Source organism: Pleuronectes platessa, chromosome 13 (assembly GCF_947347685.1).
Source record: "Pleuronectes platessa chromosome 13, fPlePla1.1, whole genome shotgun sequence".
NCBI classification, from domain to species: domain Eukaryota; kingdom Metazoa; phylum Chordata; class Actinopteri; order Pleuronectiformes; family Pleuronectidae; genus Pleuronectes; species Pleuronectes platessa.
This window is the reverse complement of record NC_070638.1, coordinates 7,502,505-7,515,417: the sequence shown is the minus strand read 5'-3', so window position 1 is coordinate 7,515,417 and position 12,913 is coordinate 7,502,505. Positions and strand designations below refer to the sequence as shown.

At 43.8% G+C, this 12,913-nt stretch overlaps 1 protein-coding gene across 1 annotated transcript; it reads right to left on the bottom strand.

Moving 5' to 3' along the window:
- Positions 1 to 286: 286 nt before the first annotated feature.
- kiss1ra (KISS1 receptor a) lies at positions 287 to 12,128 on the bottom strand. Its single transcript, XM_053438013.1, has 5 exons — positions 11,861 to 12,128; positions 9,145 to 9,269; positions 1,292 to 1,427; positions 958 to 1,196; positions 287 to 667 (listed from the first exon to the last, which is right to left on the bottom strand). The coding sequence occupies exons 1-5, from the start codon at positions 12,117 to 12,119 to the stop codon at positions 287 to 289; spliced, it is 1,140 nt and encodes a 379-aa protein (XP_053293988.1). The 5' UTR covers positions 12,120 to 12,128.
- Positions 12,129 to 12,913: the final 785 nt, after the last annotated feature.

The following is a 12,913-nucleotide window of genomic DNA, read 5'->3' as shown; positions in this document are numbered from 1 at the left end:
ACGTCGTGCCAACGCCGCCCGGCCTTGGCAGAGGAGGCGCTGACATATTGTGCCAAAGCGTATTATGAGTCTGTGTTTCTCCACATCGGTTCGTATTCATGAACATAAATAAAATGTGTCTGCCAGACGCCTCAGTCATAATCCTTTTGAAATCAGTTGATTCTCCATGAGAACATCAACACAATGGTCTGGAGGCTGATGTTCATCATCTCTGTCTTTGTCTTTCTGCAGCGACGGCTCTGGACAAAAGCTGTAATCTCATTCATCCTATTTTTAATTGTCGTTTTCAATTCACTGCGTTGTTATTGTTGCCTTCCTCTGCCGCGACGAACTTGATCTCGGCGTTGCCGGTCCTTGACGCCATGCTGCTATCTCTGACTTTGTGCTTGAACAGGAAGGGGAAGGTTTTCCTGAAGGACTTCTGGAAGCTGGCTCCCATGAATCCATAAACGATGGGGTTGACGGAGGAGTTGGCGTACGACATGCAGTTGGCCCACGTCTTGATCTTGTACGTGACGTAGTTTGGTCGGTAGTTTGGATTGAACGACTGGAACAGGACGAAGATCTGGATGGGTCCCCAGCAGATGGCGAAGAGGAAGACAATCACAACCACCATCCTGGACACTTTGCTCCTGATGCTTAACGTTCTCTCAGACAGGAGGTTTACCTGAGGAGCAGAAGGAAGGAACGCTTTTACACAAAAAACTGTTTTGATCTGCTTCAACTCTTTTTTGGCCAAATGGGGCAGCAAGAACTAATTTTATTGTTTAAACGAAACAATGGACTATAGCTGCAGAGAGGTGCTTTGCCTTTATGTTCACAGACAGTCGACATCAAAAGCAGAAAAAGAAGACGGACAGGTACCAGCCGACAAAGAAAAGCTTTTAATTAGCTCACAATCAGCACTGCTCAGCCGTATCCTCAACTCCGGCAATTAGACACAAAACAATCCTTTACCTGGTAGTTGTTGTCCACCGGCTCCACCGTGGGCTGACCCACCCTCTTCACCATCAGGGTGTAGCAGAAGGAGATGGTGAGGACGGGCAGCAGGTAGGCGGCAATGAACTGGTAGAGGATGAAAGCCCTCTCGTGGGTTTTGGAGGGAAATCTCTCCATGCAGTACTGTCTGGGACCGTACCAGTAACCCTCCTCTATGCGCTGGTACATCAGAATGGGGGTGGACAGGATGAAGGAGCCTAGGACAGGACGTGGACCACGTTAGTCGAAGGAGGATGTACGTATATTAATGCACGTATATTAATTTAGTATCTATCGGTCGAGCAGGACTGACCGATCCAAATGCAGACGCTGACGATCATGGCTACTCTCGGGGTGCGGTGCCGGAGGGATTTCAGGGGGTAGATGGTGATGTAGCAGCGGTCTCCACTCATGGCAGTCAGGGTGATACAAGTGGCCTGGACCGTCACCTAAGAAACACCAGGAAATATACACATATTATATATATAATGTATTTTGTGTTTTAATTGATTCTCAAAAGTGATGAATCATGTGCCAGCGTGTCTTTATTTATCTACATTTAGTCACAGTCTCAGAACATCTACACACTGTAAAAGGAAGAAATGTTATAACATCTCAGAGTAACTATGGCCCGGTAGTTGTCATATTTATCAAATTGACAGTTGATTGACATCTGACCGATATATTTTCTCTTCCATCCTGTTGGGCAAGAGTCCCTGCTGAACTGGCCATGTGGTGGGACCCACACAATGAGTCGTAAAAGTAAGGCCTGTGAGCCAAGATGAAACCAGCTCTAAAGTTTCCAGCTAAGATCAAGCATGGAGATAGCATCTCCTCTGGTAGTAACTTCATCCCTGGGGTTTCCCCAGAAACCCCTGCTCTGCTCCTGGCCGTTCCCACTCTGATCTGACCTCTGACACTCAATTGGCTTAAAGCCAGCATCATCTCAGAACCACACCTCAAGGAGGCTGGGCCTCCACAGGTTAATAAGAGGGGCTGCTCATCAATAATCGCGGGCCATTCCCGATTCCCTGAAGATAGAGCTGACCTTTCCAGTTAGTTGATCCAGAGGTAATTTTAGGGAGCAATTACAGACGTTTGTTTTAATTCCATTTTCTTTTATTTCTTTAATTCAGTCGACGTTTTATTTTGATAGGACTTTTTGTTATTTTAACTTGAAGGAGATCGCCAAAGGAAGTCCACTCGCCGGCCGAGATCACAGACTTTATTTTTCACGATCCCCACAACAGCGCCACAGCTGATCATCCCTGCAGAAGAGACGAGGCCGAATTCCGTTCCAAGAGCAAGAGAAGTTCGCTCTATTCGGCCCAGCGCTGACCTCCGTTGCAACCACGAGACCCAGCGGAGCCCCGCTTAAGAGGCCAGGACTTCACTCACCTAATTCCGAGGATTCGCTGACCGCATGTACCCCGAGGAACACAACACGAGATTCACTGGACTTCCCGAAAATCCGCGCGATACGCGCAAGCAACACCGCGAAGGTCACAGTAAGAGGCTTTATTGTCTGGGCAGAGACTAGTTTAAATACTTAGCGTGTCATGTTTATTTGAGTGTTTGTTTGTAGATCGCTGATCTGTTTTTAGCCGTGTAACGCGTGGCGAACTGGAGACGTCACATCCGGTTCCTTTGTTTACTATGTTCTGAGAAGCGCGCGTAATAAGCCGGCACTTCCCTTTTTAAAGTGTTACCGTCAGAGATATTGTGCGGAGATTTACATCTGTTAAAAGATACATCTCACGTAACTGGACTGCCCGCTTCGCCGGAAGTTTGTCTCTGACGATGTTTTGAGAGCTTTCCTGATCTCTCTATCTCTCCCTCTCTCTCTCTTTTCTCCTAAACCTGTTTTTACACACGTCCCGACCTACACTTACATATTTCATGTGGCATAGAAAATTCTAGATTTAAGGAGCCTTGATACATCTCGACGCCATTCGGCGCCAGAACCAGGAGATAAGAACTCTCTTTGTCTAAAGCTCCCCCTTTGTTAAGTTCAGTGACCGGCAGCCATTTTGCTTTTCGCAACGTGGCTTCATTCTTAAACCTCCATCTTGAAAGTACGTGAACGTAACATCTTGATCCTGGCCAGACTTCGTCACCACGTGATCTCGTCATTACGCCATAGCCACTCCCCTTTCTCTTTAGACACACACACCAACATAGAGACACAGACAGGCAGACACACACGACCACGCACACACACACCAGTAGATACCCAGTATTACCTGTGTGACCATTGTGATAAGTGCTTCCTGCTGCTGTTGCCATCTTTGAAATATTGGTTTTGTTAAATGAAGAATCATTGAAATAACATTAACTTTATTTCCCCTTTTTAATAAATACTTTTGTAATTAAAGTATTTGTATTTCTGTGATTATTTGTACATGTGTATGTGAATACAGCTGGATTACTATAGCCTGTGCTCGAACTTAAAACCCTTCATTGTTTATTATATAATCATTAATATTAACTATTGAGATTATTAATTTAACTTTTATCACTTGAGACTGATAACTATAGTTTGACTCGTTTGTCCCTGTAACCAGGGTGGTGCCCCGCTACGATAAGCATTAATTACAGATTGTTTCATTCTTAATTGATAATTTTATTGTTTTCATTAATTATTTAACCATTATTAATTGATAACCGTATCATTTCTAATTAATTATTTTCCTATTCTTAATTACTAGCTTTATAATTTTTAATTATTTTTAACAAATAATTTCTACTTTAATAATCATTTCTCATGATTATTAATAATTAGCCAACGTCAAATCTACTACTACTATTGCACAACAATCCCCTGACCAACATCATGAAATATTGTCGAATCACAAAATTATAGTGGATTTCTAAGGACATTTGATATTATATAATTAGATATGACATTTTTATTCAGACTTGAGACAACACATAAAAATGACATGGTTTGTCTGTATTACATATTAATAAATGTGTTATCTTTATGCTTCTGTTATTTGTTACCAACTCATTTTTTACAGCTGACAGAGCACATCATTTTCCTGTGAGCTAATGGATTTATCCATGGAAGAAGTTACGCTACACAATCAGAGCACATTCTTTTTCTGTTGAGATCAGGCGATTACAGAGTCACTTATAGTTGCTGTGACCAAACGAGTCTTTGAATGGAGTGGAGAGCTTTCCTGAGGAGACAGTGTCTTGTGGAGATTACTCTTTTCAACATCTTTGATCAAAGGACTCAACGACACATAGAACGTTCGATCGTCACTTTTTTCCCACTACGACGAACCATCCATTCATTATCTGTAGCGTTTATCCTTTAGAGGGCTGCGAGCAAGCCAATCTCAGCTGACATTGTGAAAATGGCGAGGTTATCACACAGTGAGAAACAAGTATTCACACTTATGGTAAGTTTTGAGTCTCCAGTTGACCCTAACCCCGATCTGCATGTCTTTGGCCTGGAGGATGGAGAACCCGGAGAATACCCACGCAGACAGAGGGAGATCATGCATCTGACAACCTTCATGGTTTACTGTTGTTGCAAGTCTGTCAGCTGCTGCCAAATCAGACTTCAAAAACACCCTAAGAAATTGCCTCTACTAAAAAAAACATGTGCAACAAAAATATGGAAAAGGGTTTTTATCTATCATTGAATGCTGAATGTCCTGATTAGAACATCCGGGTGCAAATTGCATTCTCAAAAAATCCATCACAAACTTTTAAGAACTTCTAAAACTCTGCTCTAATGGTGTCCCTTATAATTATTCATTCCCTTATCACAAAACAAAGAAGAAGAGTATTGTTTGTCCTCGTTCAGCCTGCATCATTTCAGCCTCTCTCCCAACTGGTGTGAGGCTTTTGCTAATGAACTCTGGGGCCATTAAAGTGACGAGCGTGCAGCGGGAAGAGAAACGTCGAAGGAGGAAATGGAGGAAGCTGCGTGTGTGATAATGGTTTTTAATTAAGATGTGAATAAATCACTCAATACAATTCTAATGGGTTTCAATAGGGCTTGATTCAATTAAAGGCTGCCACATCGGAGGGAATGCTAATTTTCCTAGAGGTTGAAATTCAAAATAATTTGAAAATAAAATAAAATATATTATCATAAATATTTCCTAGAGAGAATGTTTCTTATCATGTATTTCTTTTCTTTTCTTTTCCGTGGGATGAAGCAGACATGCCTCGCACTTCTTTTCATCCTCCTCTGAAAAACAGTTTGTTCACTTCAAACCGCTTCAAACACATGGACCTCTAAGGGCTCCTCTGTGTTGTATGTATAGGTAAGATGAGGCATATTGCTTTGAAAGGTTTGCAGCAGGGTGAGAAATGAGGGGTCAGAAGGTATCCCTGCGCTCTTTTCCAAATAGCATCTAATTGCGTCCCTCTTTTGTCTATGTACTTTATCCGCCTCTCTCTCGCTCTCCTCCTCCTCCTCCTCCTCCTCCTCTTCCTCCTCTCAGCGACTGTGAAGCCAGCATCCATTAGCCTCCAGAGGTTCGGAGGAGCGCATCAGGGTTTCAAAGGATATGATGGGAGGGATACAGAGGGGTCAGTTCAGAGTCAAAGTGGATTCTGCGATCCCTCAATTTTCGAGAAATACCTGGAGTGTTGTTATCTTTGGGCCTTAAAGGGATAGTTCACAAAAAGAGTCAAAATTCAGTCATATCCTGGGGGGGGGGCATCCATCTCAGACGTAATAAAACAACAAAATAGAAGCATAACATGCCTCCATTCTGCTCCTGTGATGTCATCCAAGTGTCCATAAGCCCCGACTTTCATATTTGACTGGAAGCATGGTCATTTACATCGTGTTTGAGGTTTAAATTTATTATTTACACTGTGCCATCCTTTCCTATTGAACTATATCTATTTTATTGATAGATTTTCTCTGCTCACGTTCCGCTGTTGAACTCCTGTTGTTTGTTCACTGTAAAGTGAAATGTGCTACGTAAAGAATATATAAAATAACGATAAACTTTTACCAGAAATGAATGAAAAGCAGCTTGTGGGCTGAGTGTGAGAAGATGGTTCTCAGTGAAACCATCTCACCATCTGATCATCTTTCCACAGGGGTGGATTCTTGGTCTGTTGCTGTTAACATTCGACACAAATAACCTGATAACGTTCATCCCCATCAACACCCAGCAGTTAATCCCTGTGAATCACAACTCATTACAGCTGACGAATATCACGCTCATCATCATTTCCTGTAACGCACCATGGGTTCAATCTCCCCACAGGCATCTCACGTTATTCATTTCATTTTTTAAGCTCTACCTTCATAAATCGAAGCTTCCAAACAACCTCTCATCTCTCCTCTCATTTCAAATCTAGTTTCTAATCCAGGAACTTCATCCCTCATGTCTCGCACTGATGTTTTAATTTTATTTCAGGAGCTGTGCAACGTTTTAATCGTTTTACCGAACTCCAAATTATCCCTAAACTAGTCTCACATTTTCATGGCAGATTTTAAAACTTGATATTCACATGATTATTTGATTTTCTTCTGTTTTGGAGATGATATCTGAACAGCTGCCGGGAACAATAGTTGCACAAACTGTCATACGAATTCTCTGTCACTTTGAGACGAATAAAAACTACTGGTATAAAGTCGGGTGAATAAACTATAAAGCTTTGTTTTAGTTTGTCTTATCAACACTGGCTGTGGCCGCTGCAGGGAACAGGATTAACGAGAGCGCTGAGACCGAGCTAACGCTTTGGGCTGTAGGAAAACGAAGGAGCTGAAATGATTCATAGATGTAGAAGTTTCCATTGATCACACGAAAACCATTAATTTTCGTTGAAGGAAAGTTGAAGGGATAAATCATGTCTGATCTGCTCCAGTCTCCTGTCATTCTCCATCCGTCCACCACCTTTCCCCCGTCACCGCACAGTGTTTATGTACCAGACGTCTTCCCTCAGGAGTGTACCACATTGTTATGTATCATTCATTAGCACACTGCATGTTGTAATTAACTTAATGGCCAAGAAGGTTATGTTCTCATGGCTTTTCATTGTTTTCATTGAAAACTACTTGTTGGAAGGAGGCTTTATGGATCAGGAAGGACACATTTTATTTTGGTAAGGACATTTAACATAGAAGGATAGGTTTTTTTACTTTTACATTTGCACTGTTTGTTCTTTCCGTCCTGTGTCCTGTTTTGTTCCTTTTACCTTTTCCTGTCAATAGCCTGAGCTGTCCCCGTCTCATCTGTTAAAATCAATGGAGGACTCCGTCCTACAAACCGTGAAACCATTCTCAGAGGTTTTCAAATACCTCTTGGTGGGAGAACATTATGCATGTTTCCTCCACTGTTGAGCTAAAGTATTTGAAAGTAAGTGGAAAACGATTTATATTTTCTGAAAGGTACAGGCGTTAGCGGCAGCTCCTCAAGCAGCAGTCGCTCCATTAGTATCGATCACCAAACTTGTCAAAGCCTCGGTTCACGACACCAGTTGTTTCCCCACCAGTGGTTTTTATTGAACTGTAGAAATTAAGAGGAAATTCTCAGGTCCATGTTTCCTTGAAAACAGAGCAGCCAGTTCCCCCCGACTCGTGATAATCAATAACATAAACCTAATCATCCTTCTCTCAAGTACACACATTAATGAATGGCCAAAAGGTTTCCCTTCACAGAAATGATTTAAAACATTTTAAAACGCGGAGCAGCAGCAGAGAAAGTAATGGGAGTCTCTGAGTCTCCATGTTCCGATGAGTGAAGTGAATCGCGTTTTTGTGATTTCAATTTAAAAATGCTTTTAGCCTCTCTCCCTGCCTGCGAACGCTCCCGTCCTGAGACTGACTGACGGGTTCGATCTTTTATGCTCAAATTAGCCTCGTCGGTCTCATCGCTCTGCCTCCATCTTCGTTCATGAGCCTGACTCGTCGTCTCCTCCTCCTCCTCCTCCCTCCTGACTTCCTCGTGAGGGAGGTACACTTAAAGCTCAATCTCCAAACAAAAGCTTACTTACATTTACAGCATATCTCATCCAAGCTCAGTTTTCTTTGAAGGAAAGTTGCTTCTCATTTTGCGTCGGTTTAGCTTTTAGCGGGCAGGTTGCGTATTATCTAAACAAGAGCTGCGGTTTTCTGCCTTTTCGTCTAGACCCTCAGTGACTTTGTTGTTTTTTTAATAATAGTAATTAGTGCGCTTGGCATTTACGGAGGTTTTAAATAACCTTTCTAAATAAGCTACATGGAGCCAGATGGTGCATTTGTGCCCAGAGAAAGAATACTTGTGGAAATAATAACGTCCATGACAAAGTGCAGGAGCTTGATGTCGAGATGTGTTTTCTGTTTCTGCGGCAGAGGGCAGAACCCCCCCGTCAAGAGCGGAGAAGGTTTTTCAAAGCTGCACAAATTGATGTGTTTGCAGACAGGAGTTACCACTCTCTCATCAAACTGAGGCATCAAGACAACAGAAAGGCCACATTAGGGACCGTAGATGGAGAACAGGGAGAATACAGATGTGAGCCACTTCAGGCAGCGATGGGGTGCTTCTGTTCTACTTGTGGCCCAGAACCAATGGATGTGAGCCCATTTAAACAGCACCTGGGCCTATTTTGGCAAACGTGCAGTGCTCTGAGCATGGTGTTATATGGATGTGAGGCTGAAGTGGCCCATGTGATAAATGCACAAAACATATTTAGGCAACTTTTGGCATCTTTGGTTGACACAGGGTTCAGCAATGGCTAACTTGTGGCCTCGATCCGGCAAACAGGAGCGGACCGCCCAAGTGCCATCATTCCACACTGTATGTGGGCCGGATGCCAGTGTTGGCCAATCATCAGCCAACGTGTGGTTTGACTTTAGACCTTGGGACAATAATCTTTAATTCCAGCTGAACAAATCAATATTTTCATGATGGATGAAATTAATTCACGTGTGAGGGAGGATGCTCTCGTCAATACTTTTGTAGACATAGCAAGCTTCCCAAAAGCGAAAGCAGATTCTTCTTGCTCACCCCCTGGTGGCCGGCTTCAGTATAGTTGCTAAACCCCACTTCCTCCATGTTAACGGATGGGGACATGGACCTAAACTAGAAAGTCGCAGTAGCTAACTCCTCCTGCATTCTTCAACCGATTTCTATCGTTCGAACATGAAATCGTTCAGCGCGCTCATTCCGTTTTTCTGCTCTCATTTTTCATGGGCGATGGGTTTACCTGCTGTAGGAAGGCGACAAACTTGCACATGAAGTTGCCAAAGATCCATCCGGGGAGAGGGTAGAGGGTGGCAGTGAAGGGCACGCAGCACACCAGGAAGATGATGTCGGTGGCAGCCAGGTTTGCTGCACAAACACAAAACAACAACCACAGTAAGGAGTGATTCATGCAGCACAGTCTGCCGCAGAGTGTTTTACAGACAGTGGGAGTCGGGTTCTTATCACGTCGATTCTTTCCAAATGCCTGGGGATAAAAGAGACAAAGAAACATCAAACCACAATCACATTCATTCACCGCTGTGATAAACCGGCCTGAAAGTGTATATACAGTTTTTTTTCCCTTGTTATCACTCTGAGCGAATACGCTGATAATTATCTGGTTCCAGGTTCTCAAATGTGACTTATTTAGAAATGAAAATTAATCTGAATATCTAAGGTTTTGGACGATTATAGAGACACAAGAAAATATCAAATATGTCAAACAGGGTTTCAGGAAAATGCAGCAAATTGTTATTTTCCATTTTATCAATATATCCATCTATCAATCCATCGATTTATTATGTACAGTCTCCTAAAATAAAAAGTTAACGTAGAACTCAAGGAATATTGTGTGTGATCTGTGCAATCGGATGTAATTTGGTGCATTTCTCTTCGGTAAATGTTGTCTCCCTGCAGGTGATGATGTTTCCTTTTTCATCCAACTCCTTGACTGAAGCAATGATTTGGTGTCCACTTCAGGATTGTGACCATTTGCGTTGGTATTGTTTACTTGCTGTAGGTGGTTTAAGGAAATCAAGCAGCTGATTGACAACAGGTCGAGCAGAACACCTACAGGCACACACACACACACACACACACACACACACACACACACACACACACACACACACACACACACTCTCACACTCTCACACACACACACACACACACTCACACGCACACACACTTAATTCAAATTCACGGTGGCTGCCCAGTATCTTCATACGAATGCACACGCACAAAAAACTCAATTTCATGTTTGGGTAGCGCACCACTCAGAGGTCGGAGTGACGTGCGGTCAGATCTGGTCCCCCCCCCCCCCCCTCCATCTGATCTGTCATTCTGACACACGATGTCCTGTTTGCTTTACCTGCAGATCTAATCACATCACAGCAGCAGGGCCATTATGTTGAAAGGACGGGTGCAGATGGTGCAGGCGCTAATCTAATGCTGCTGCATATTAAACAGTTTCCATACAGCAGCCTGGAAATATCATAAAACATGGAAACCTAGTCACATGCACGCCACGCTGTGCGAATGCAGAAACACGAAATCATACAAACCATACAATCAGTAATTTACACATCAACAGACGAGCTCATTTACAGACATGTAGTGTCCGTGTGACAGTTTGACAGGTGACATCTCATTTTCTCTGGACTTGACCTCCATTAACAGGTCACATTTTAAATTCTCCACACTTCACAGGTGGCGCCACAGATCCGTCAGATGTGCTGTAATTGACTTGATCGGCAAAAATCAATCACACACGTTTTCTTGGCACCGAGAGGACGTGCGACGGGTGCATGATTAATGTCCTTCTTTGATTTCTCTCGTCTTGTCGACACGTGGACGATTAATGCATTCCTCTAACCAAATACTAATGGTATGGATTGAAGACCTTTTATGTCTTTAAGAAAGTAAACGCTTCCACTTGACTCAAGAGACAAAAACTTGCAGTAGAAGAAAACAGCAGATCTGTGGAGCGATGAGAAGCCGGTGATGTGTCTAAAATTACAAAAGAAACAATCATAAAAACTTAATTTTCACAACATTTTCTTCACTTTTTCAGCGTTTTGAGGCTGAAATTCTTTGAGTTACATCTTCTCGCCGTTCACTCCTACTCTCTAATGGTGTATGGAATAAGCACCGTGACAAACCAGCTTTAAAACACCAGTGCATGGAAAGGCACATTCATTTGCATTTGCAGATTTTCTGGATATTCTGCCAAAATTTGCACAATTTGGATGAAAGCCTAACTTTCATCTCTCATACTTCCAGCCTGAATATTTCTCCTGTTACGTATCAAAGATGCAATCTTATTAAAAACTTTAATATTGATGACTTTAATATCTTTAATGCCCTTGGCTTTATTTGCAGAGCCAGACATTATCGAATATGCACAAACACATGAAACAAGCTTCGAGCCCTGAGCACTTGCACGATAAAAACATCCCTCCTGCGCAATCCAATAATCCCATATTATGTCAGCAACACCTGCTCAACACCTCCAGCAGATCATTATTATACCTGCTTCCTCATTAGGCTCTTAGGTGAACATCTTAGAAACTGCTTTGGGATTCAGGACTCTTCTCAACCCCTGTCTCCTCCTCTCTTGGGGAAAGTAAAAAACCTGTAATGAACATGGCCATCGATGCTGGCTGGTTTCTAATTGGATTAAACAAGAATGCCTCCTCGTGCACCCCCGACAGTCTTTTGAACCCACCATTGGTATGCGATGGAGGTTCACGGGGCAGATGAAAGAGACGCACATCATAAGATCTGAAGCATTAGATGCACAGAAGATGTATTTGAAGCTGAGTCCGTGATCCGCTGTGTATCCTCTCCCACTGAGAAGAAACTCAGTCCTCTCACGGAGCTTCTTCTGCAAACAACCAAAACACAAACTTTCACACACACACACACACACACACACACGTGCTTCTCCTCTCACTCACCGATGTAGAAGTTAGTCGCCGTCCTCATCTGCCTGTGCTTGGAGATGACATAGATGATCAGCGAGTTGCCCACCAGTCCCACCAGCATGATGAGGGAGAACAAGAGGGGCACCAGCCAGGCGTCCGTGAGGAAGGGGTGCTGGTCCCCGTCCTCCTCCTCCTCGTCGCTCCCGTGTCCTCCCAGAGAGAAGTTCATCCTCTCCGTGCCGTTGAGCCAGACCTGCTCGGTGGAGTTCCACGGCTCCTCGGAGGAGAACATTCTGACAGGATGGATGCGAGGGATGGTGTGAGAGAATGAGTGCTGGGGAGGAGGAGTGGGGTGCGAGAGGAGTGGAGGAAAGGGGCTTGGAACTGGGAGGGAGAGAGTGCAGAAGGTGCACACTGAGTCTGCCCTCGGGCTAAGAAGAGGAGAGTGGTGGATACTGGTGGAAACAAATCAAAACAGAAAGACACATGAGGGAGAAATGTAGAGAAAAGTGCAGGTCAGAGGAGGAGAGGACAGAGAGAAGACTGAGGAGAGAGGTGAAGATGTGAGTGAAATAAAAGAAGGAGTGGAGGATAAATAGTTACGTGTGAAAAGGGAAAACTTAGGAGAGATAGAGCCGAGGTGGAAGGGCGGACGAGGAAAAAGGTTCCTGAAGTTGCGGAGTGTTCATTTCATCTTTCGTTCCCTTCGCGCTCACAGAGACAATTCAGATTCAGCTCAGGAGAAGCAGAAAGAGAGGAACGGTCGGTGCAGGAGAAGAGGAGGAGAAATTGCTTCTTTTTCTTCAGGCTGAATGAAAACTAACCCCCCCGACTCCCCCCCTCGCTGGCACCACATCAGCCTTCAGAGCATCTGAGGCGCGTTGCGTCTCTGCTCGTTATTTGTGGAGTGGACGCTGAGAGGCGGACGGATATGCCTCCTGCAAGCTTGACCATCAAACACCCCAGAGTAAAACAACCCAGGGCACTGGCAGCTTCCTCTCCTCTCACCTCCCTCTGTTCCGCCGCCCCTGGTGATGTTCCAGCATGTCTCCGCTCCGTCTCAAGCTTCCACCCAGGTCTTTTGTT

Excerpts from the sequence above, each read along its gene's own strand:
- kiss1ra (XM_053438013.1), bottom strand. The coding sequence starts at position 12,119 with ATGTTCTCCTCCGAGGAGCCGTGGAACTCCACCGAGCAGGTCTGGCTC. Across the intron at positions 1,428-9,144 it reads TTGTCGCCTTCCTACAGCAG|GTGACGGTCCAGGCCACTTG; the intron begins GTAAACCCATCG and ends GGTGTTTCTTAG. Across the intron at positions 668-957 it reads CGGTGGACAACAACTACCAG|GTAAACCTCCTGTCTGAGAG; the intron begins GTAAAGGATTGT and ends TCTGCTCCTCAG.